General features: G+C 39.3%; 2 protein-coding genes across 6 annotated transcripts in view; one reads left to right on the plus strand and one right to left on the minus strand.

Moving 5' to 3' along the window:
- Window positions 1-22698, plus strand: part of Fancl (FA complementation group L) — a 65895-nt gene extending 43197 nt beyond the window's left edge. For 2 of the 3 annotated variants that reach the window (XM_039092113.2, XM_006251597.5), the window contains 7 exons: window positions 16769-16919; window positions 18937-19020; window positions 19261-19306; window positions 19388-19469; window positions 20156-20272; window positions 21709-21780; window positions 22140-22694. In XM_039092113.2, the coding sequence (XP_038948041.1) occupies window positions 16769-16919; window positions 18937-19020; window positions 19261-19306; window positions 19388-19469; window positions 20156-20272; window positions 21709-21780; window positions 22140-22175 (588 nt within the window). In that variant the 3' untranslated portion in view covers window positions 22176-22694. Of the gene's footprint in view, window positions 1-16768; window positions 16920-18936; window positions 19021-19260; window positions 19307-19387; window positions 19470-20155; window positions 20273-21708; window positions 21781-22139 lie in introns of all 3 variants that reach the window. The other variant, NM_001191684.1, reaches the window with a different exon arrangement.
- Window positions 22216-26136, minus strand: part of Vrk2 (VRK serine/threonine kinase 2) — a 120735-nt gene continuing 116814 nt past the window's right edge. For all 3 annotated transcript variants that reach the window (NM_001401405.1, XM_039092235.2, XM_063273410.1), the window contains one exon: window positions 22216-22602. In NM_001401405.1, the coding sequence (NP_001388334.1) occupies window positions 22261-22602 (342 nt within the window). In that variant the 3' untranslated portion in view covers window positions 22216-22260. The remainder of the gene's footprint in view (window positions 22603-26136) is intronic.

The raw sequence follows: 26136 nt of genomic DNA on the forward strand, positions 1-26136 counted from the left end.
CTTTTTGTTGTTTTGTAGTGTACAATGTGGAAAGCTAAGGATAATATTAAAAGTCCCTACTTATTTTCAATGTGAGCTTGACAGGCGTTTTCTTAGTGAAATTGCTACAGCTGTGCTGTCAAACATGATGGGATTCTGCTTCATTTATCCCTCGTGCACATAGCTTCTTCACAGGAACTGAAAGAGAAGCAAGTGACTGAAATGGTCAGTTGCAGTTGAAATAACACTGGTGCAGGAAAGACAAGTCCTTTGCGGATTCACTTAACAGTTAACATGGGATTGAATAGATGCAGTCACAGATGTGACTACAGACACAGGTGAGGATCTTACTGGAAATACAGGTTAAATCAAATGAACCAGATATGTAGATTTATTTAAAGATACCTGATTGGAAATATTGTAGTCAACATTAAAATTAAATTTCTGGAAGTTTAATCTCTTCATGTTTTCACATTCTCTGTAAGCCTTTTGAATCTTCCAAAGATAACAATGGTTATTAGAGGGTTTATCTGCCGGTATTATAGAGAAATATTAAAAAAAAAATCAGAATAGGAAGCAACTGTTGCAAGTCCTAGAAAATTATGCTATTAATTTAAGTGTCATCAGAGCACAAAAGCTCACATTCTAGGACTATGTGAACATTATTAAAATACTGGAAATAATAGTGCTTAAGAGGAAGATGTTACACTCTGAGATCTGCTTAAGTGACTGCCGTTACTGCTTCTCTTCAGGCATTAGGAAAGTAACAGAATGCTTTTAAAGATACTAAGTGCTGCACTTTGAAACTGGCGGTATTCACACTTTAATGCCTAAGTGCGTTTGTAGTTTAACACGACTTAATAACTCTGGGGTAAGAGCCAGTACCTGGGTCCACATGCATCTATCTTTCTCCCTTCTCCAGTGTACGTATAGTGTATCTGATAAGATCTCACTATCTCGGTGGGTGTATGGGTAGGAACCAATTATTCTTTTGTCTTCTCCCAGCTGTAAGGAGTATTGTTACTGTGGCCTAGGGTCTTTAATTTTTAAGGAACACTTTGCACACATACTGGTGGATGTGTTACTGTATGGAGACCACAGTGAGAGTTGCTTGGACTGGCTTTGTTGAGGTGTCATTGACAAAATTAGTGGAACGCGGTTAAAATGTACAATTGGATGAGTTTTGACAAGTCATCTCCACTCCCAAGATAACTAACATCACTACCAAGTTCACACCCTTCTTCCCCTTACTGGTCCCTCCCTGTCCCTTCTGTCCTGTTCCGCCTCTAGCTTTTGTCACTGTTGTCTTCCTGGGTGTTGTGCTTTCCTGTGACAGATTTCTTTCCTTGGTATAACTGCTTTGAGGCTCACCATGCAGCAGTGTGTCATATAGTTTATACTTTTTATTATGAAGTATTTATGACTGTGCCACGTGCTGCCATTAACTTGTCTGTGGACACAAGTTTTCAGGAGTTGCCCAGGCTGTTAGTGGGGGAAGTGGCCCCCTGGCTAAAAGTGCTTGCCTTGCAAGGATGAGGACTGGAGTTCAAATTCCCAGAGTCCATATAAAAGCTGGACATGTAGTAGGAGCATCTTTAATCCCTGGGTTTCTGTAGGGAGAAACCTGGCAAGTACAGCAGAAAAACAAGTATTAGATCTTGTCTCAAAGAAGGTTCAGGGTGAGGACTGACACCCAAGGCCATCTATCCTCTGACCTACACACTAATGTCATGACACACACACATGAATGCACATAACCATGTATACAGTTTTAACTCTTTGTATTTTAATGAAATATAATTAGATAATTTCCCCCCTTACCTTTCCTTTCTTCAAGCCTCCCCTGTCTGCTCCTTCCCACACCTCTCATTTCAGAGCTGACCATTTGGTTAACCATTAGGCGCTTATCTCCAGAGAGAATGATCCCACCCTCTCTGTAGTTCATTGTCTAGGGAAGAGTCCCATCTGAGGTTTCTGCCTTCCATGTTAGCGTGTTTGTTGGTGTCATCCTTATTCACAGCATGTTCAGGCAGAATGCTGTTGAGGAAGCGTGGGTATAACGTCCCTGACATTTCTAGGAGTCTTCCTGTCTCAAGTTTGGCCAGTTATTGGTTGACCATTCCCTCAGTCTATGCTTCAGCTTTAGCCCTGCACATCTGAAGGCAGGAAAAATTTTGGGTCAAAGATTTTGCCCCGTTCCCTCCACTGGAAGTTTCTCCTGGCTACAGGAGGTAGCTACTTCAATCTCTATATCTGCAGCTGCTAAGAGTCTCAACTAGGGTCACTCCCATAGACTCCTAGGAGCCTCACCCATGGCAGATCTTCAGCTTGTCCCAGAAACTTCTCAGAGACTCCTCTGTTTTGTCTCCTAGCCCTCTCTCCACCTGCCCACATCTTATCTCTACCCCATGTTGTCTTTCTAGGTCTGGGTTACCTCACTCAGGATCACCTTTTCTATTTCCATCCATGTGCCTGCAAATTTCATGATGTCCTTGTTTTGAATAGCTAAGTAATATTCCATTGGGTAAATAAACCACATTTTAAAAAATCCATTCTTCAGTTAAGGGACATCTAGCCTATTTCCAGTTTCTGGCTAGTATGATTAATGCTAGTTTGAACATAGTTGAACAAGTGTCCTCGTGGGATGGTGGAGCATATTTTGGGTATATGCCCAGGAGTGGTAGAGCTGGGTCTTGAGGGAGAACTATTCTCAATTTCTGAGGAACTGCCAAATGGACATCCAGAGTGGTTGTATGAATTTGTACTCCCAACAGCAATGGAGGAGTATTCCCCTTGCTCCACATCCTCGCCAACATGTGCTGTCACTTGAGTTTTTGATCTTACTTATTTTAAATGTTATAAGGTGGAATCTCAGAGTTGTTTTGATTTGCATTTCCTTGATGATTAAGGGCACTGAACATTTCTTTAATTGCTTCTAGGCCATTTGAGACTCCTCTGCTGAGAATGCTCTGTTTACCTTCATACTCCATTTTTTAATTGGGCCATTTGTTTTGTTGGTGTCTAATGTCTTGAGTTTTGTATATATTTTGGATATTAGTCCTCTGTCTGATGTAGGGTAAGTGAAGATCTTTTTCCACTCAGTAGGCTGCTATTTTGTCCTATTAGTGGTGTCCTTTGCCTTACAGAATCTTTTCAATTTATTAATTGTTGATCTCAGTGCCTGAGCTATGGAGAATCTTTTCAATTTATTAATTGTTGATCTCAGTGCCTGAGCTATGGTGTGCTGTTCAAGAAGTTGTCTCCTGTACCAATGTATTCAGGGCACTTCCCTACTGTCCCTTCTATTAGATTTAGTATATCCAGTGTTATATTGAGGTGTTTAATCCACATGGACTTGAGTTTTGTCCAGGGCAATAAATATGGATCTATTTGCTTTCTTCTACATGCAGACATCAGGATAAAGCAGCACCAGTTGTTGAAGATGCTTTCTTAAGAGTTGGTTCTTTGAGAAAATCAACCAGATAAACTAAATAAAAGGCAGAGAGACATCTTCAAATTAACAAAATCAAAGATGAAAAGGGAGACATAACAATGGACACTGACGACTGTACCAAAAGATCACTAGGCCTTACTTCAAAAGATTGTCCTCCACAAAGTGAGAAAATCTAAAGAGAACGGACAATTTTCTTGATTGGTACCACTTACCAGAGTTATGTAAGGAAGGGTCCAAAATTCACTGAAGCAAGACCCAAGACTCAGATATTATGCAAAAACAAAGAATGTTTATTCTGTAACTAACATGCTAGGGTCACCATTGTTTCCAAATGGCAGCACAGAGACATCTGAACCCCTTTTAAAACAGAACTGCTTAATTGCTTCTGAGGTAACAACAGACTTCTAAAACTTAAGGTATATTGGAAGGGGGTTATAAAATCCATTAACCAAAGGTCATAAAGAAGATATACACCACAGGATCACAGGTGCAAAAACAGCACTGTTTATTTCTACAAAACAAAGGACAGCTTAGTTATGGTTTTTAACTTTCCATGAACCTGTAAGCTAGTAATAAATGATGAGTGTTTGGCTAGATAATTGTTCTTAGTGGGTATGCATGCAGACATTCTCTGTTGTAAACCTCTTATTCAATTTATGACCTGTATTTATGTGCAAACTCATAGTGATCTTTTTACCACGTGAACACACACATTGAAAGTCACAAGTGCTGAGAACAAAGGGCTCCCTTTCTCTTTCCAAGCTTTAGAGAATCACAGTTCCCTGCTGAGTCTTTACCTAGCCTCCTGCTGTTCTCACTTTGGGGTGCGAAACTGGAGACTGTATCCTCCAGTCCTAGAGCAACTCAGACAGGCAGATCAGTTGTGGATAGCAGAGTACCTTATACCCAGGATAGCAAATGGTCCATGGCCTAGTTTCCTAGTGTAGACAAAATGGAAAAAAAATAGTCTTCAGTCATATCAAAATCAGGTAAGCAATTTAAATAGTCCTATTAACCCTAAGGAAATAGAAGCTGTTATCAAAATTCTCACAACCAAAAATAATCCAAGGACTAGATGGTGTTAGCACAGAATTTTACCAGACTTTCAAAGAAGACCTAAAACCAACACTCCTCAAACTATTTCACAAAATAGAAATAGATCAGCATTGCCAAACTCATTCTATAAGGCCACGCTCATCCTGACACTTAAACCACACAAAGACTCTACAAAGCAAGAGAATTTCAGAGCAGTTTCCCTTATGAACATTGATGCAAAATTACTCAATAAATACTCACAATCTGATTCCATTAACATATCAAGAAAATCATCCACCATGATCAAGTAGGCTTTATCCCAGAGGTGCCAGTGTTGTTCAATATATTAAAATCTGTCGATGTAATCTACTATATAAACGTACTGAAAGAAAAAAAAAAACACATGATCATCTCATTAGATGATGAAAAAGCCTTTGACAAAATCCAATCTCCCTTCATGTTAAAAGCCTTGGAGATATCAAGGATACAAGATGCATAGCTAAAACACAAGTATTCACAAGCCTAATTCAAGAACACACCAAAAAGGTCATTCAACATGATCAAGTACACTTGAATCCAGAGGTGCAGAGATGGTAGAACATACAATCTGTCAATGTGATTCACCATATTAACAAACTGAAAGAAGGAAAAAACCCACACAGATCTGAAAAAGTATTATCTCATCAGATGCTGAAAAAGCATTTGACAAAAATCCACCACCCCTTCATGATAAAGACTTGGAGAGCTCAGGAATATAAGGGACATGCTTAAACATAGTGAAGACAATATACAGCAAGCCAACAACCACCATAAAATCAAATGGAGAGAATTTTTAAAGTATGTGGGCGGCGGGTTGTGAAAGGTATCCTGTGAGCTGAGGTTTGAAAGTCAGGTGACCCTAAGGGATGGTAGGCATTTCCCTAAACTCCCAGGACACCAGGCCCCTATCACACACCTACAGTCCCCCTGTAGAGAGGTTTGTGACCATCAGTCACATAGGAGCAGCATCCCAAGCCCTCTCAAATATAGATAAGGTAAGCCTAAGCTCTCAGACCAAGCCAATAGGAACTACCTACTGTCAGACCCTGATCCACCCCAAAACTATATATAAGAATCCTATCCAGAATGACTAAAAGTGTGCAAGAATTACTGTGACATCTGAGAGATTCTGTCATAAGAGCTGTAATACTGCGACTTGGGTAAGAGATCTGCTCTCCCAAAATCACTGCCAGAAGCTCCCCTGCACTCCTCGCTGGCTAGTCAGCTTCCTGCTGGCTCAGCCATGCCTATGTCTTGGAGCAACTGAAGCAACTGAAGCAGCTGTAGTGAAGATGGAGGTAGAACAGCACGAGGAGTCCTGCTTGAGTTCTCTCCCCTTCTCCTGAACCCTTGAACCTGACTGGGCCAGAGATCTCAGTGGGAAGCCTCCAATACACAGACCCACAAAAGTAATTCGACTAAAATAAAGGACAAGTCAAGGTGGCCCACTCTCCCTGTGTCTATTTAGTATAGTACTTGAACTTTTAGCTAGAGCAATACAAGGAGCAAAGGAATCAACTAAGGAGATCAAGGGAATACAAATTGTCACATGTGGGGCAGGTTCTGAATGGCCAATCCTTGAGTTGCTACTCTAAACTTTGCTTCCACATCCCCTCCTATGGATATTCTTTACCCTTTTAAGAGGAGTGGTAGCATCCGAATTTTGGTCATCCTTCTCTTGAGCTTCCTGTGGTCTGTGGATTGCATCCTGGGTAATTCGAGCTTTTTGGCTAATATCCACTTATCAATGAGTGCATACAAAATGTGTTTTTCTGTGATTGAGTTACCTCACTCAGGATGATATTTTCTAGGTCATTCCATTTGCCTATGAATTTCATGAAGTCGTCATTTTTGATACCTGAGTAGTACTCCATTGTGTAGATGTACCACATTTTTTAAATCCATTCCTCTGTTGGAGGGCATCTGGGTTCTTTCCAGCTTCTGGCTATTATAAATAAGGCTGCTATGAACATAGTGGAGCATGTGTCTTTGTTGTATGTTGGAGCATCTTTTGGGTATATGCCCAAGAGAGGTATAGCTGAGGAACCTCCAGACTGATTTCCCGAGTTGTTGTACCAGTTTTGAATCCCCACAACAATGGAGGAATGTTCCTCTTTCTCCATATCTTCGACAGCATCTGCTGTCACCTGAGTTTTTTAACTTAGCGATTCTGACTGGTGTGAGGTGGAATCTCAGGGTTGTTTTGATTTGGATTTCCCTGATGACTAAGGATGTTGAACATTTCTTCAAGTGCTTTTTGGCCATTCAATAATCCTCAGCTAAAAATGTTTTGTTTAGCTCTGTACCCCATTTTTAATAGGGTTATTTGGCTCTCTGGAGTCTAACTTCTAAAGTTTTTTTATATTTTGGATATTAGCCCTCTATCAGATGTAGGATTGGTAAAGGTCTTTTCCCATTCTTTTGGTTGCCATTTTGTCCTAATGACAGTGGTTTTTTTTTTTTTTTTTTTTTTTTTTTTTTGTCTTACATAAACTTTGCAGTTTTATGAGGTCCCATTTGTCGATTCTTGATCTTAGAGCATGAGCCATTGGTGTTTTGTTCGGGAAATTTTCCCCAGTGCCCTGTATTCGAGACTCTTCCCCACTTTTTCATCTATTAGTTTGAGTGTATCTGGTTTGATGTGGAGATCCTTGATCCACTTGGACTTAAGCTTTGTACATGTTGATAAGAATGGATCAATTTGCATTCTTCAACGTCCTGACCTCAAGTTGAACCAGCACCATTTGTTGAAAATGCTATCTTTCTTTCGTTGGTTGCTTTTAGCTCCTTTGTCAAAGAGCAAGTGATTATATATGTGTGGGTTCATTTCTGGGTCTTCAATTCTGTTCCACTGATCTATCTGCCTGTCTCTGTACCAATACCATATAGTTTTTATGACTATTGTTCTGTAATACTGCTTGAAGTAGGGATGGGTTTTCACTATTCTGGGTTTTTTGTTATTCCAAATGAATTTGCAAATTGCTCTTTCTATCTCTATAAAGAATTGAATAGAAATTTTGATGGGGATTCCATTGAATCTGTAGATTGCTTTTGGCAAAATGACCATCTTTACTATATTAATCTTGACAATCCATGAGCCTGGAAGATCTTTACATCTTATGAGATCTTTTTCAATTTCTTTCTTCATAGACTTGAAGTTCTTGTCGTAAAGATCTTTCACTTGCTTGGTTAGAGTCACACCAAGGTTTTTTATGCAATTTGTGACTATTGTGAAGAGTGTCATTTCCCTAATTTCTTTCTCAGCCTGTTTATCCTTTGAGTAGAGGAAGTACTGATTTGTTTGAGTTAATTTTATACCCAACCACTTTTTTGAAGTTGTTTATCAGGCTCAATAGTTCTCTGGTGTAACTACTGGGGTCACGTGATTATAGTAAAAGCAATGTACAAAAACACCAGTAGCCAACATCAAAGTAAATGGAGAGAAACTTGAAGCAATCCCACTAAAACCAGGAACTAGATAAGGCTGCCCACTCTCTCCCTTCTTATTCAATATGGCACTTGAAGTCCTGGTCAGAGTAATCAAGTAACAAAAGGAAGTCAAAGGAATACAAGTTGGAAAGAAAGTCAAAATATCACAATTTCCAGATGATATGATAGTAAACTGTAGTCCTGATTTTTATGAACCGAGTTTAACTTCTTAGAAAGCCACATACTTAACATAAAGTAGCATACATACGTATACGGTTTGAGAAAAAAGTCTAATAATTGAAACGTAAGATCCTTTTTTAAGCAAACATCTGGACATTTTATGTCCCCTTGATTTTATACATTTGACTTTACCATCATTATCTATAGCACATAACAATGACTATTTCTCTGAGCCTAAGATGCCCCCAGAAACCAAAGGTTAGTGTGAGGGAAGTGTTAGAAATGAGCATGAACATAAGGAATGGAAATGAGGTACTGATTGGCTGCTACAGGGGCATTCTTTTGAAATGATCCTGTGGCAATATGAGCACTGGGAAAAGCTGAAGAGGAAATTCTCCTTACTACCCTTCCCGCAAGCCTTTAGTTATTGGTTTCCATGATCCACTGAACGATTGTTACAAGGAGTATAAAATCTCACAATCTAAAGTATGCTCCTATACACACAGCCCCCTCAGGGGTCCCACAAGACTCATGGATTTGTTGCTGGGAAGGCCTGAGGGAGACAGAGAATACTCCATTACAAAGCTGAAGGAAACAGCAAAGTAGAGTGAGATTGAGGGAGGGGTAGTGAAAAGAAATCAAGAAGTGATACCAGTTTTCTGAAAAAATGTTCATCACAAGAAATTAGCTCATAGAGAGGAAACAGAAAAATCCCTGAAAGAATTACAAGAAAACACAACCAAACAGCTGAATTAATTGAAAATGCAAATAGAAGCAGTAAAGAAAGCACAAAGGGAAACAACCCTGGATATAGAAAACTTAAGGAAGAGGCAAGGAGCCGTAGATACAAGCATCACCAACAGAATACAAGAGATAGAAGAGAGAATCTCAGGAGCAGAAGATTCCATAGAAATCATCAACACAACTGTCAAAGATAATGTAAAACGCAAAAAACTCCTAGCCCAAAACATACAGGAAATCTAGGACACAATGAGAAGATCAAAGGATAATAACTATAGAAGAAAGTGAAGACTCCCAACTTAAAGGGCCACTAAATATATTCAACAAAATTATAGAAGAAAACTTTCCTAACTTAAAGGAAGAGATGCCCATAAACATACAACTCCTACACAACTCCAAGTAGATTGGACCAGAAGAGAAATTCCTCCCATCACATAATAGTTAAAACACCAAATGCACAAAACAAAGAAAGAATATTAAAAGCAGTAAGGGAAAAAAGTCAAATGACATATAAAGGCAGACCTATAAGAATTATACCAGACTTCTCACCAGAGACTACGAAAGCCAGAAGATCCTGGACAGATGTCATACAGACCCTAAGAGAACACAAATGCCAGCCCAGGTAAATGTATCCAGCAAAACTCTCAATTAACATAGATGGAGAAACCAAGATATTCCATGACAAAATCAAGTTTACACAATATCTTTCTACAAATCCAGCCCTACAAAGGGTAAGAGATGGAAAACTCCAATACAAGGAAAGAAACTACCCTGTACAAAAAGCAAGAATATAATTTCCTTGCAATAAAACCAAAAGAGATAAACAAACATAATTCCACCTGTAACAATGAAAATAACAGGAAGTGATAATCACTATTCTTTAATATCTCTCAACATCAATGGACTCAATTCCCCAATAAAAAGACATAGACTAACAGACTGGATATGTAAAGAGGATCCAGAATTTCGCTGCATGCAGGAAACACACCTCAGAGACAAAGAAGGCACTATGTCAGAGAAAATGGCTAGAAAACAACTTTCTAAGCAAATGGCCCAAAGAAACAAGCTGGAGTTGCCATTCTAATATCAGATAAAATTGAATTTTAACCAAAAGTCATTAAAAAAGATAAGGAATGACACTTCATATTCATCAACGGAAAAATCCACCAAGATGAACTCTCAATCCTAAATATCTGTGCTCCAAATACAAGGGCACCTACATACGTAAAAGAAACCTTACTAAGCTCAAAGCATACATTGTACCTCACATAATAACAATAGGAGATTTCAACACCCCACTTTCATCAATGGATAGATCATAGAAACAGAAATTAAACAGACGTAGAAAAACTAAGAGAAGTTATGAACCAAATGGATTTAACATATTTATAGAACATTCCATCCTAAGTCAAAAGGATATACCTTCTTCTCAGCACCTCATGGAACCTTCTCCAAAATTGACCATATAATCGGTCACAAAACAGGCCTCAACAGATACAGGAAGATAGAAATAATCACATGCATCCTATCAGATCACCGTGCACTAAGACTGGTCTTTAATAACAATAGTGACAGAAAGCCCACCTATACGTGGAAATTGAACAATGCTCTACTCAATGATAACCTGGTCAAGGAAGAAATAGAGAAAGAAATTAAAGACTTCTTACAATTTAATAAAAATGAAGGTATGACATTCCCAAACTTATGGGACACAGTGAAAGTAGTACTAAAAGGAAAACTCATAGCTCTGATTGCCTGCAAAAAGAAACAGGAGAGAGCATATGTCAGCAGCTTGACAGCACACCTAAAAGCTCTAGAACAAAAAGAAATAAATAAACCCAAGAGGAGTAGAAGGCAGGAAATAATCAAACTGAGAGCTGAAATCAACCAAGTAGAAACGAAAAGGACTATACAAAGAATCAACAAAAGCAGGAGCTGTTTCTTTGAGAAAATCAACAAGATAGATAAACCCTTAGCCAGACTAACCATCAGTCACAGAGAGTGTATCCAAATTAACAAATTCAGAAATGAAAAGGGAGACATAACAACACAATCTGAAGAAATTAAAAAAACCATCAGATCTCACTACAAAAGCCTATATTCAACAAAAGTGGAAAATCTGGAGGAAATGGACAGTTTTCTAGGTAGATACCAGATACCAAAGTTAAATCAGGAACAAATAAACCATCTAAACAACCCCATAACTCCTAAAGAAATAGAAGCAGTTATTAAAAGTCTCCCAACCAAAAAGAGCCCAAGTCCAGATGGGTTCAGTGCAGAATTCTATCAGACCTTCATAGAAGACCTCATACCAATACTGTCCAAACTGTTCCACAAAATAGAAACAGACGGAGCACTACCAAACTCCTTCTATGAAGTCACAATTACTCTTATACCAAAACCAAAGATCCAACAAAGAAAGAGAACTTCAGACCAATTTCCCTTATGAATATTGATGCAAAAATACTCAATAAAATTCTTGCAAACTGAATCCAAGAACACATTGAAATGATCATCCATCATGATCAAATAGGCTTCATTCTAGGGATTCAGGGATGGTTTAATATATGAAAATCCATCAATGTAATCCACTATATAAATAAACTCAAGGATAAGAACCACATGATTATTTCATTAGATGCTGGGAAATCATTTGACAAAATTCAACACCCCTTTATGGTAAAAGTCCTGGAAAGATCAGGAATTCAAGGCCCATATCTAAACATAATAAAAGCAATATACAGCAAACCAGTAGCTAACATCAAACTAAATGGAGAGAAACTTGAAGCACTCCCACTAAAATCAGGGACTACACAAGGCTGCCCACTTTCTCCTTACAAATTCAATATAGTACTCAAAGTCCTAGCCAGAGCAATCAGACAGTGAAAGGAGGTCAAAGGGATACAAATTGGACGGGAGAAAAAAAAATCAAAATATCACTATTTGTAGATGATATCATAGTGTACTTAGCTGACCCTAAAAGTTCCACCAGAGAACTACTTAACCTGATAAACAACTTCAACAAAGTGTCGGGGTATAAAATTAACTCGAAAAAAATCAGCAGCCTTCCTCTACTCAAAGAATAAACAGGCTGAGAAAGAAATTGAGGAAATGATACCCTTCACAATAGTCTCAAATAATATAAAATATCTTGGTTCTCATTGAAAGTTTATTACTTTAACAAGTTAAAACATTTTTTGATCATATCTAAGTTGAATAAATGGAAACTTGTAATTAAAAATAAAATTTAATCATTCAGAAATGAAAAAAAATGTTTGTTGTTACTTCAAAATAAGTAGACTGTCAACTCTGGCTCCTGTAAAATTCCAAACAAGTTACATACTTTGCAACTCACAAAGTGAAGAATCAGGAGGATATAGTAACCATTAAGACCAAGCAACGCCAAGCCCTAGCAATGTAAATCCAAACCATATGGATCAAGGTCTGGAGACTCAAGACCTTGTGGCTTCCAGAGGCTTTCAATGGTCCTTCTCTCCAGAACTGCCATCCAGAGCACATCCACCTTGTCTTGTAGACTCAGGACAGCTTTACCTCAAACCTGTCACTTCCCTGCTAGCGTATAGCCACCATAATGGTGGCTGGCATCTCTGCTATCCTAGCTTCTCTACCTGCAATAGAGGCTGTATCATAACCATTGGCTTCTGTAGGGACATTGACCCTGCCATATAGCCAGGCCTCAGCCACTCTCCATAACCCTGTCCACTTCTTATGCCTTTAGTATAAGTACCAGGTGTATGTCTTACATGTTACTAAGTTCAACTTGGAATGCAGCCTTTTCCCCAGGACCATGACTTCTGTTTCTCACAGGGTGAAAATATGTCCCATAGATTTCACATCAGAGATGATGATCTCTCATTAATCATTGCTTTTTCTTCATCCCTAGCAGACTAACATCCTTTGTCCAAATAATGCACAGGTTCAGTGATGCTGGTTTCCCGTTATGAAAGATAATGTTTTAGTTTCAGTTGACCATCAACCACCTACAGATTCTTAAATCAAAATATTGCACAAACAACCACAGTATGTTTTGTTTTTCCTCTGAAACTTCACAAGTCAGGCTTCTATTATCTGCATTTCTCTAAACATGCTTCTTTCAAGATCACACAACACAGCCCTTTAAGCTCAAAGATTTCCCATAATTCTCCCCAAAACAACATAGTCAGTGCATCACGGCAACACCCTACTCCTTGCACCAGCTCCTGTATTAGTTACTTTCTCTGATAAAACACTCTGACTGATGTTGTTGTAAAATTATAAAAATAAAATAAATCAGCCATTTTACTCGCTCTAGGTCTGGCACCACAGTGCCCCAAGATATCTAATAGATATCTTAATCTCAGTCAGCAAAGCCTCTCACCCACTTTGCTCTATCCCATATCACACTGCTGATGGCCTCTCTCTGAGCCTGGCAACCATCTCTCTACCGATCCAGTTCCCAAGGCAGGCTGTCACCATGCCAGAAATATACATCCTCATTCCGCAGCGTCCCACACACTCTCCCAAATTCAGTTCTCCGCAAGAAAGAACACACAACTCAATAACCTCTCATCTAATTGATAAGATATAATTGCTCACCTGGACATACAAAGCCCTGTACACATCCATCCCTTAAGAACATTTATAACAACCTATAAAGTACAGCATGGAATCCTAATGCCAACTTCCACTTTGTCTGACGGCTACTGTGCTGTCCCCTCCTCCCTCCTCCTCTTCCCTCAATCTTTTCTCCCGCCCATCCTTCCTTCTCGTCCAGTGGCAGGCCTCTTTCTATCCTGTACTGGCCCTCACCTGTATTTTACAAATTAAATGGGGAGAAGTTTACCTACCTGAGTACTTGACTAGATGGCTGTCCTGAGGGCAACAGAATTAGCATCAAAATACACTAACTCCAGGGCAAACCACCACAGACGCAAGGCAGCTTAAAGGAGAAAACATTTACTCTAAACTGTCCAGTTTATGGATTGACCTAATGGGGGTAACATGGAGTGAAGTAAGGACAGACACACAAATAGAAAAGTAGGGATTGATGAGCCATGGGGATGCACCGGCAACCTCCTGGAAGTGTCTTATATTCAGCATGAGACCAGAAGAGATGTGTGTGGTCTCTGCAAACAGGGCTCCCCATGCTCCCATAACCAGGACGAGGTGGCTAATAGTCTGGATAACCTCTATGCTATATATATATATGAACAAAGACCACACGAGATCCTCCTCTTGGCCCTTAGCATATGGTAGCCCGTCTTTAGAGCCCATCATTATGGAAGAAGGGGCGTGTACCTTGAGAAGAGTTTCAGTGGAATCATGTCTTTTTGTGCACAGGGGACTGTGTTGTACCAGGAAACACGATTTCGTAGCTGGTGTTGGCTTACCACTGGCCAGTTATTTTAGGCATATTTAGGCATAGGACAATTTGGATAAAAGTTTCCTGAAATAGCAGGGTCCCTGGCAGGTACTTGTTTGTCCTCATCTTGCTAGAGAGATTTTAGCTTTATTTAAACATTCTTTAAATGGACACAGAGTACATGTGATGGTGAAGATTAAGAACTTGTCTGTATTAGTTTTCTGTCTTTGTCTTTGGCAGAATATCTGGCCTTGGATATGATGGGACTTTTGTAAACATGGTTGTAGTAAGCGTTCTTGAAGAAGTGTTGTTATGTACTTGTCTTTGCACTTCTCTTGGAGTGGAATTGCTAGATCATAAGGTAGGGACATCTTTAGTTTGTAAATAAATGAAATTTCCAGATCTTTTTAAAGAGGTGTGATTTTACACCCTTACCCTCCGCCCATCAGCTCGGGTATGTCCTTACCAATGGCTTTATGGTTTCTTTCATCTTTATTAAGAACTGTAGCTCTTACACAAGATTTCCCACTTGGCTTTTACTGGAGTTTTCATCTAGCATTTTTCAAGTTGACAGAAAGAACCTTTATCAATATGTCAGTATATCAACTATATCAATATATCAACTGTATCAGTAGTGAATTCTAAACTTGTATATATGACAGAATGAAGAGTTGGCTTTTTTTACTAAAAAAAAAGAAAAGAGAGACTTGCTTTCCTGGCAATAATAGCTTTTGACTTTAACGTTGGTCATACTATTTTTGACATAACTGAATAAACACTATTGCTAACATATAGGAATAGCATAGTATTTTTAATTGTATAATTTCAAACTAAGTATTTGTGTATGATTTGACAATCAAATGAAACAATTGAGAATCTGACTTATGGCTTGTGGGGAACTGGTTTTACTCCCATCCCCTGCATTTCTGAGGTTGCTAACAATTTTTTTTCCCTTAACTAGAATGCTTACCTTGAAGCATTTATTCTGAAAGTCTTTCTAGTAAAGTCTAATAATGGTTGTTAGGTGCAAGATTCCCTTTTCTGTCACCTACATTTAGTTTGTAGGGCTTTTGTGTTGTTTGGTTTTCTCTTAAACTGCTATTTTCTTATTTTAAAAGTATTTATTGTTCAAAATGCATTTTGAACAATATATACTTTGTATGTAAGAGAAACGGACAATATGTTTGTAAATACTTTCAAGTAAAGATGCTACTATGAAAAATCCCTTGTCATTTCTTCTGATTGGTGTTAAATATGAGGCGAACATTGGATTTCATCGATGAAGTACATAGGTATAGACACTTGGAACACGGGGAAGGCTGGGTACACTGACTTCGTTCCTGCCCGTGTAAGAGCCAGTAACAGAGCTGTGTGATTTTGATTTGATACTTACATCTGTACCATAATGCAGCATGCCCTAAGAAGCACATTCTCTCTTCAGTGTTTGTAAGGTTATTTTCAGATCTAAGGTTTAGTTCCCATTCTGACACCCAGCCCCGCCCTGGTAGCTCAGTAGACTGGAGGTTTCTGCCCGAGGAGCCGAGGGTCCATTGCACACTGCAGCCTTGCTGCAGGGATGGGTGGTGAGTGTGAGCAAGTGCCATTCTCTAGCATTTTAGAGGCTTCCTTTGTCACTTGTTTACATGCAGAGTGTTTTTAGACTTGCTATGTGCTTCGGTTATCTGAAACACTAAACTATTTATTCTTCTTAAATTACTGTACAAAACCTTTCAGCAAATGGATGTATCTTTTGAATGCATCACATTATTTTACGAGAAATGCTTTTCTTTTCTAAAAGGAAAAATATGAATTATACTATAAAATACTTACGGTTTATTTAGTGAAATATAATTAACTCGTAATGATTAATGTATTTAAGGTGAATTCACAGGTTGACTAAAAATCAAATGTGAAAGTAATTTTTTTGAATTCTTAAAAAAAATACTGCACACTTTGGTTAGAGATGAACTTCAGTGGCAGGGCACTTGCCGAGCATGTACTTCCTCCTTGGTTTAATACCAGCACAGTAAATCAAATCCCAAAACAAACCAACACAGCAACAACAAAAAGCCATTTTCATACTTTTATACTAATTAGGTCTGCAAAGCTTGTTCATTTGCTAATGCTTAAAGTTAATCTAGTCCAGCTATGAATACCACTGTGTCTAATTTCATTTTGTAGAGTAAAAAAGGTAATTTGTATTAACATTATAGTTGTATGCTTAATGCATTAGATATGATAACATCAATATTCATACGTATCTATATCTATCTATATCTATATATATTATATGTATCATTTTATGTGATTTTTGTTCATAGGTGTAATGTGTCACATGGCTTCATGAAGACCACTCTTGATAGTGCAGACTAGTCACAAAGAATGTGTTAATGCTAATGGGGTAAAGAAGGGCAGCAGAGCCCTGATGCTGTCAGAGTCCTCTGGGGGGAGTGAACTGGCTCCCATGGCCTGAGTGCAGTGTGTTTTGAGTGGAAACTGATTTGCTGGATGTAGAGCACATTAACTTCCTAGCTTCTGTCTTTTCACAGAGCTCCTTGGTAAATGTTTACAGTCAGTTCTCGGCAGCGTTAGAGACACTGAAGGCATTCTGGGATGTTATGGATGAAATTGATGAGAAGACTTGGGTGCTGGAACCGGAGAAACCTCCCCGAAGCGCGACAGCACGCAGGATTGCATTAGGTAGGGAAGGAAGATGAGAGTGTTTTCGAGGTGTCTGATTTTATTCTATATTATTTGCAAAAACAAATTTGAAAATGGCATTTAAGATCTTAGATGAAATTTCTTTGCATGGATTTAGCTGTTGGAACTCGGGAATAAAGCCTGATTTTTATTACTATGTGGTTAATGTAAATGTTTTAGGCGGGAAGGGCTGAGGTGCTTGTTATGAAAGGTGACAATCCGATGCAAGCCACATTCAGACAGTGGGTAATGAGTGTTAATTAGCACAGAAATTGTGTTGCAGGAATATTCAAGTGAATGCTACATCGAAGAGAAGCCTGTGTTAGAAATTATGAAGATCTGGCAGTCTTTTCTGAATATAGAGAGGGCGGGCACTGAGTTGGGTCATGCCAGTAAGAGCAACAGAAGGCCCATGTGAGCCCTCGTATGTGACGAGTACCGACTTCCTAATAAGCAGAGGAGGCTGAAGACCTAGCATGGCAGTGGTTTCCTGCAGTGCCCTATCTCTGCCAGTGTCATCTTCTTCATGAGTAAACAAGGCTAAGCCTGTGGTAGAGTTTAACCTTCTTACCAAGTTTAGGTTTTTATCTAAATTTTTATATATTTGTTATATATTTCTCACCCCATTATAGTAATAGCTGCTTATAGTCTCTGTTTAATGTTTTCCTCTTTCTTTTTGGTCTTGTTAAAAGCTACTATAGAGGATGTATTCCAGTAGACATTTTGAAGCAATGATGTGAATCGTACTGAAGTCAGTGAACAGCTTAGCTTCTGTACTTACTGCAGGGCTGGCGAGATTGATAACTGCAAACACTGGCAACATGTTACTTTCCAGTTTGAGAAAGTCTATTAGTATTTAACTTGGAATAACTAGCCAATTATAATGTATTTGTCAACAAGTAGATGCTAAGACTGATCACATTTCCTTTAGAGAAATGTCATGATTTATTATCATCATGGCTCCATTAAATAATTATTCTTGAATTATTCTTTTTTATTAGTTTCCTTACAGTTCATCTTGAACAGCCAAGTTGTAGACAAGTTCTACCTTTACTTTTAGCTCCTCTTCCTGCCTCAAGCAATGATTTGCTGTCTTAGGGCCAACCTTTGAGTTAGGAGGTGTGTTCCTATAGCCTAAGTGGCAGCAGTTTGGTTTGGTAGACTAATGGGAAGTGTGTGCTTTGTATTGACAAATGAAGTGGGCAAGTTTTATTTTTCTTCTTGAATGTCTATACCACATATTTCTTTTTTACTTTGATCGTTTTTCCAGATTTGTTCATTTAAATTCATTATTGCTAACTTCAGCAAAAACTTATAGAATTTATCATATCACTTTTGTTATAGATATGACTGAAATTGATCTTTACTACATAACTTTACAAACTTGCTTTTTGAAATTTGTACATATTCAAGACAGTTAAACCTGTGAAACGGTCTAGTGCTAAGTGAAGTCACTTTTCTTAGCTTCAGAAAGTTTGAGGTATTAAGTAGCACAGACATCTGATTAATGTGAATTAATCATTTGTTAACTTTCAGAAAACACAAAAAACTTATAAAGTTCTTATATAAGTTTTCTTAGACCTATCAATTTTTACCAATTATAACATTAGTTTTTTTTACTTTTGACCATAATTATATGAAATATTAAGTTTGTAAAATAAAGGTTATGAAAAGTAATTTACCCCATTCCTTACATGTATGATTTCTATATATTAAAGGCCTTTATAATTTAACTGAAAACTTTTATGAAACATTTCTGGAACATAATTACCCTTTAAGTTCATCATATAAATTTTGGGTTTGTCTTTTGAAACGTGAGGTCCCTGAATTATTGACAGTCATACTTTCAAAACTACTTCTCAGTGTTAAAACAATGATGTTGTACCTCTACACAACACTAAAAATAACTTGCGAGTCTTTCCTGAGAGAAAATAGGTGGCTGGATCTGCTTGTGTGGATTTGTGCTGACTTGCTTGACAGTCTCAACGCCACATCTGAATGCCTTCTTCCATTTCAGGGCATGATGTCTCCATAAACATAGAGGTAGACCCCAGGCACCCTACCATGCTTCCTGAGTTTTGCTTTCTTGGAGCTGACCATGGTATGTCATCTTAAAATTACAGGTCTGAAACAGATTCATAAAATCCTGTCTAACATTATCTAATATTCCAAAATATTAATATTATAATTGTTTTAAATACATTTCTCATTTTGAACTGTATACTGTACAGAGAACTGATAATTTAAGCCAAAGCTAAACAAATGTTGTGGCAGTGACTGTTACAACACAAAAGCAATGAGGCCTAAATTATTAAAACGTTTTTCTTTTTATTATCCACAGTGACAAAGCCCCTAGGAATGAGGCTGAGTGGGAACATTCATTTATGGTAGGCGCCTTGGCAGTGACTGGCACTCTTCTATGGCCTAACAAACTTTATAAGTTTGTTTGTTTGTTTGTTTGTTTTTAGGGATCCAGAAAATAGTCTGTTACAGAATTTGAAAGATGTTTTAGAAATTGATTTCCCAGCTCGTACTGTCCTGGAAAAATCTGTAAGTTCAATTACTGCTTCAGTGGTCTATATTATGTGAATAATAAAGTTTAAATGCTTCTCTCAGGAAAACAAGGCTGAAAAAGAAAAGACATTGGAAGAATGCTGCAGCCCAGCTCTCAGTTACAGTAACGCTGGCATCAGTGGACTTGTTAACCCTGGTAGTTAGGTGCCTGACAGGGGCTTTGATCACCCTCTTCCGTAGGGAAGTAGTTAGTGACAGATAAACTTACTAAAACCAAGAAGAGACACTGAGGCGGTGTCTGGGTTTCGTCCTGTCTGCGTACGGATGATTGCAGTACAGTTCTCATTAGTTTGCTGGACGTTTGTGAAGGACAGCGGTAGCTTCTCAGAAGTGAGCAGCGCCACTGACACGGCAGTGCTGACTTTCTTTTCCCTTTGCTGCAGAATTGTGCAACCTGGTGTTCACCAGCTCACGTCAGATCTGTCTTTGTGTAGACACAGGAATGATTATGTATATGGAAAAATGATTAAAATATAAAAATATTGCTAGCCCCAAATGAAATCTGCATTTTTGAGTACAGAGGAGAATACCGTGAAGAGACTGGTATTATCCCAGGACTCAAGCATACTTAAAACAGATATAGAAACAAATATTGTGTATATCATATTTCTTCTTCCTAATGTTACATATCCACGTTAAACACAAACACTTTTCTTTTGAAGGACTTCAGCATGGACTGTGGTATCTGTTATGCCCGTCACCTGAATGGTGCCATCCCTGATCAAGTGTGTAACAATCCCCAGTGTGGACAGCTTTTCCATCAAATGTGCTTGTATGAGGTAAAACTAGTAATTCTCCGCACAGCAAATTCTGAATTAACATAATCTGTTTACTCCCCTGGTTTGCCACAAACTCCTCTTCCTAGTTAATTTCATGCACTCACAGGCTTCATTGTTTCATCTCATATACTATTGAGTGTGCCAGAGAATCCTAGTTTGAAAAACAATCTAGACTGTGCTCATGCATAGCATACTGACACATAATAACCGTGGGGTAGGAATGACTGGTCTTACTAAGTGTGTGCTACCACTGTGTGAGTTCTCTAGACCCGCCAGCTGGGGAAGGCACTTATGCCACTGCACAGGCTGCATATACGTATAAAACAAATAATTCTCTTCTGAACGCTCGAAGGTTCTTGTGACCTGAGCATCTCTTTTCTCCATGAATTGCCCTTTCATCTCCTAGTCAGTCAGTTCCACAGCACTCCTGTTAGGCCACAGCCTCCACGATCGACTGTCTCTGTGGAAACCACAGCCGGCAAGTGCCATAAGTTTTCTGTCTTTCTCTCTTCAAATATGGAGAACAGTTGGTGCTGTTTACCCTTTCTTAGTAGGAAGCTTAGGAACAGTCATTTTACCTTAGATAATCATAAAAATACCTGGTCTACTTGGGAAAGTATAATGGAATCTATACTTTGTTTTGTAATACCGAATATTCATTTTAATTTTAAAAAACTGATTGCCTCATAGTACAGTGCAAATTAAACCACTGTTAAGATCAGAATCTCAAAATCCTAAGATACTTTCACAGAGAACTTGATGATATGTGAGTCATTGGTGTAGTAAGTTTCTCTGTATAGGTCTTTTTTACATGTAAAGTGTGTAATTGTCAGCCAAATCTTAAATGGTACATAATTCGCTTATACACTACAAGTTTATATTCCAAGTTTTAGTAGTGATTTCTTAGTTATTCAATATAATAGTAACTGGACATGGGCTCAGAAAGTTTCCCTTTTATAGAACAAAGTTAGTCAAAGCCCACTGGGATGGCGCGTGTCCCCCGACGTGCACCGGGATGGCGCATGTCCCCCGACGTGCACCCGGATGGCGCGTGTCCCCCGACGTGCACCCGGATGGCGCGTGTCCCCCGACGTGCACCGGGATGGCGCGTGTCCCCCGACGTGCACCCGGATGGCGCGTGTCCCCCGACGTGCACCCGGATGGCGCGTGTCCCCCGACGTGCACCGGGATGGCGCGTGTCCCCCGACGTGCACCGGGATGGCGCGTGTCCCCCGACGTGCACCGGGATGGCGCGTGTCCCCCGACGTGCACCGGGATGGCGCGTGTCCCCCGACGTGCACCGGGATGGCGCGTGTCCCCCGACGTGCACCGGGATGGCGTGTGTCCCCCGACGTGCACTGGGATGGCGCGTGTCCCCCGACATGCACCGGAATGGCGTGTGTCCGCTGACATGATCCCCATTTTTCTCTGCACAGTGGCTGAGAGGGCTGAGCAGCAGTCGACAGAGTTTCAACGTCTTCTTTGGTGAATGTCCCTACTGTAGTAAGGTAAGCCAGCTGCCATGACATATGAATGTCAGTCACATTTCACAGTGTGCCTGGCTCTCGGGATGTGTTACAGGAAGTGGATATGTAGTTAGCGTTCCTAAAGGCTTTCAAATATGCTGTTCTTCAGTTAATCAAATTGTGATAGTTATAAATTAGCTTTGAACATACCTTAGTTTTCAAAGAATCTTTGATCAAAAACATTTATGCCTTCTAAATTTCTTGGTGATCTTAAGAAAATATTTTGAAATTGTGTGGTGAAATAATTTTTAATAAAATGCCAATAGTAAGTTAAAATACTATTTTAATTCTTAAGAGTGTGCCCAAAATTTTGTTAAAATATATTTCTTTCTCCTTTAAAGCCAATTACCTTGAAAATGTCTGGGAGAAAACCCTGAATGGAATCCACCTGTGAAGAGATGGAATGCTTAAAAACTGTTTAAAGATTAAAAACAAAAGCAAAAGCCAGTTTATTCAGTGACTTCAGAGAAAACACAAAGCAAGACATACTAATGTGAGCAGGCAGAATATAGTGAGTCCATAGTAGTACACATCTGCCTTTGCCTCTTCACTCAGAGTCAGCTGAAGAACTGCAGGCCAGAATCTTGGAGAGCTTTCCAAGTCGGTGACACCCAGATTGCCCGTGGGCTTGGATCCATACTGGGGCAGGGGTCTCGGCTTCCTGATGGGATCTCTCCTGGTGCAGTCCAGATAGGGCTTACAGTGTGAGCCTTGGAAACGTGGATAGCTCTGTGTCTGTCGGAAACTCAGCATTTCACTGAAAGTATCAGAATACTCACGTACTTTCCTTGTTCTGGAGTTTTCCTATGATTATGAAAGAGATATTTTGTTAGATTTGAGTTATTGAGGCATTTATTGTGTACTCTTTAACAATGCTAAATAAAACAATACACCAAGCTAGTCTGGTCATTCACACCACTTGTGGACATCCTGCCCATCACGACAGCGTAGACATTTTTTGAAGGCTGTGCCTGTGCTGCACTGCGGCAGGGGGACTTAGTTTCATGCGTCTGAAAACAGGAACAGTTGAACTACTGTTGACTGCTAGCTATTTAACTTGATGGGGGTTCAAAGTTGTTCTGTTTCTGCTTTACCTTGGTGACTTCTGGCATGCCCCCTCCTCCTTCTACCAGCTACTGAGTAATTTACGAGAAGATAGCTTTCTTTTTAAGAGAGCAGACAAAGTCTGTCCTCTTGACTGTAAGCTTCACCCATCATACTGCACCCTCAGAACTGCCTGCTACCCTTCAAGCAGCGTGTCTTCAGCCCCTCCCCCTACACGGTCACTTTCAAAGGTCAGAAAGAATTTGTGTGTGAGATATGTGTTGGCCAGACACAGTGGTGTATGCCTATAATCTGAGCACTTCAGATTTCTGAGTTCAAGACCAGCCTACTCTCCATACCAATTTCCAGGGCAGCCACAACTACAAAGTCAGATCCTATCTCAGACAATGGGAAAAAAATAAAATAAAACAGCAAAAGCAAAAGATACATTTAGGAGAGATGTGAGATTCAGATGAGAATAACTTTTCACTGACAGTCTCGGTCCCTAGAAGGAAATAATTGACTTTTTTATCCAGGATACCAAATCATTCTCATGTAAAGGGAAAGAAACACACTATCAAATAAATTTCCAAGGGCCAAGAACCATTGGAAAGTTGGTTATCTACCTAGTCAGGAACAGAAATCAAACTACTAAAATGTTAAGAGGAACCTTCTCTGACTTTTACAGTGCCTCTCAGGAACAACTAGGGACATCTCACAGAAAGATGTTCCTATGGTTGGAAAAGGCAGGCTATAGTATAAGCTTATACAATTTCTTCATTTAATAAAACTTGTATGTTTTGTGAATAGCTTTATTGAGACACAGCCATACCTATTTGTTTATGTTTCACTTATGGTTGCTTTTGCACCAACACTGTACACTTGAATAGTAGGGGCAAAAACAATGGGTTATAAAACCAAAAAAATTTGCAATCTAGACAAAAAAAATGCTGAGCTGGAGTGTAACTCCATGGTAAAGCTCCAACTTGGAACCAAGGATTCCAACACGAAGGCTAAGAAGACATCCCATTATTGGACTACAACAGAGGCACACAGATGCCGTGGGAAAATGTAGTGTTCTCTCTCAGGTTGGAGTACATATGTACTGGGTAAGTGGCATAGCTCGCTTCCATTAGTAGCAAGGGCTTAAGGCAATGCACCAATCTAGCTGTAGTCCACTGGCTCTCAACCCAGAGTGGTGTTCCCTCAAAGAAGAGTTGACAACAGTTGTGTTGTCACCTAGGAGGAAGCATTATTAGTATCTAGTGACAACAGACCAGGAGTGCTAGTGAACATTCTACAACACACAGGGAAGTCCTCCTACAGCAAATAGCTCAGCCCTAAATGGCAACAGTACTGCTTGAGGGCATCACTAACCTTGAATGCACATTGCAATCATGCATAACGGGTATCAAACTAGCTTTCGAGGACTTATAGGAAATGTTAGACATAAGTAAGCTAGATCTTAGTAGAAATATGAAAACAATCCAGTCCTATAACTGAAAAACAAAATTCAGACCATTACTGGCTGGGTTCAATTGCTAATTAAACCCTGAGGCTTTGACAGTTACCCCGATATTAGGTCAAAGAAATACCCAAACAGTAAGGCTAACCTAAAGACCCAGGGCCTCAGCTGCCAAGCATAAGAAGTAATATTCTATGCGTGTGCTTGGCACTCAGGAGGAAGAGGATGAAGGAGGGAAACGTAACATGAATGAAGTTAAAGTTGAGTTGTTTTCTAATTTGATGACAATGTGAAGCCATAAATAAAACAAGCTCAGCAGACTCCAGTCCACAGTGGTATTTTGGAGATGTTTTGTCTCTTGCTTTGTTTGGGTTTCTCTGCTTGTTTGTTTTTACTCTGTGGGTCTTTTGCTTATATGTTATGATTTCTGATTTTATATGTGAACATGTGTGTTTACCTCTACGTGTATATATTTTTCTTGTGCTTTTCCTTTTCTGTTTTATTTTTTTCTGGTTTGATTGTTTTTGTTATTTTTAATTTGCCAGTTTGTTTTCTAGGGAGAGAGAGAAAGGAAGTGTGTGGAGTTGGATGGGTAAGAGGTTGGGAGGTCAGGACGGTAAACTGTGATCCAGAATATAGTATATGGAAAACACTTATTTAAAAAAAAAAAAAACCTTATATAGGGAGTAATGCTTAATGGTTAGAGCTCTGCAGTGTTTAAAGACTGAAGGAATTGCACTCATAACTTTAGAATGTGCTGTAATGCTGCAGTAATACGTGTAGTGTGCTATTGGGGTAACAGAATGGAGGAAACTGCCCAGTGTTAGTCCCGCTGACACACTTGGCTGATTTAAAAAAAAAAAAAATCCAAACCCATTTGGTTAGGAAAAGGAAACAGAAATCATCCCACAAGATGATGAAATGGAAAGTAGAGAGGAGTGGACCTCAGCTCCTTCTCATGCTATACACAGGACTTCAGAATCGGAGTCAGCTATGAATTACCAACTGAAATTAGTGGGAAGAGGCACATTACAGAAATGACAAGGGTCTTGTCTAGACTATGTGAAAGATTTCTAGCCCTTGGAAAGCACTCCATTGGAGAAGAGGTAGAGATGGCTAGCAACACAGCCTATTAGGCATCATATAAATAGCTGTACTCAGAAGTTAACACTAATATACAAGTGAGGATGGTTAAATGTTAAAGAATGGCAACACTAAGTGCTGGGAAAGAAATGTAGGCATTACCAGAACACTTGCACATAGAAAGGGCACACCCGCGGCGCACAGACTTGCTAACATTTTACACTTGTTTGTGGAGTTGGGGAGCTACGCCCATGCCATGACTCAGATATTGAGTTCAGAGGGCAGCTTATGGGAGTCAATCCTTTGCTTTTCACCAAGTGGGATCAAACCCAGGTGGTCTGTGGCAAGCATCTTTACTTGGTAAAGCCACCTGGCCCTCATGTGCCAAATTTTATAACTGAACATATTTGTCCAACTAGTAATTCCATGTCTGCATTGTCCACAGTAGACTCAGGGCAGAATGAATAACGATGCTTTCCATAAATATATTAAACCAGAAAGAATTCATGTGTCCACTAGAAGGGAAATGGATACACGAATTGCACAACGATAAGGACTTCCTGGTATAGTCATGAACACAGAGAAATCTCAAAGGGTAACGAACGAAATGTGTAGACATAAAAACCGCATGTTACTACATTCAGTGTCACTGCGTGGTCATGGAGTTCAAGAGGCAAAGCTAATCTCCAGGTGAGAATTGGAACTGATGCTGAAGTCGGAGGACCGAGCAAACAAAGAAGCGGCTG

Source organism: Rattus norvegicus, chromosome 14 (assembly GCF_036323735.1).
Source record: "Rattus norvegicus strain BN/NHsdMcwi chromosome 14, GRCr8, whole genome shotgun sequence".
Classification (NCBI taxonomy): Eukaryota; Metazoa; Chordata; class Mammalia; order Rodentia; family Muridae; genus Rattus; species Rattus norvegicus.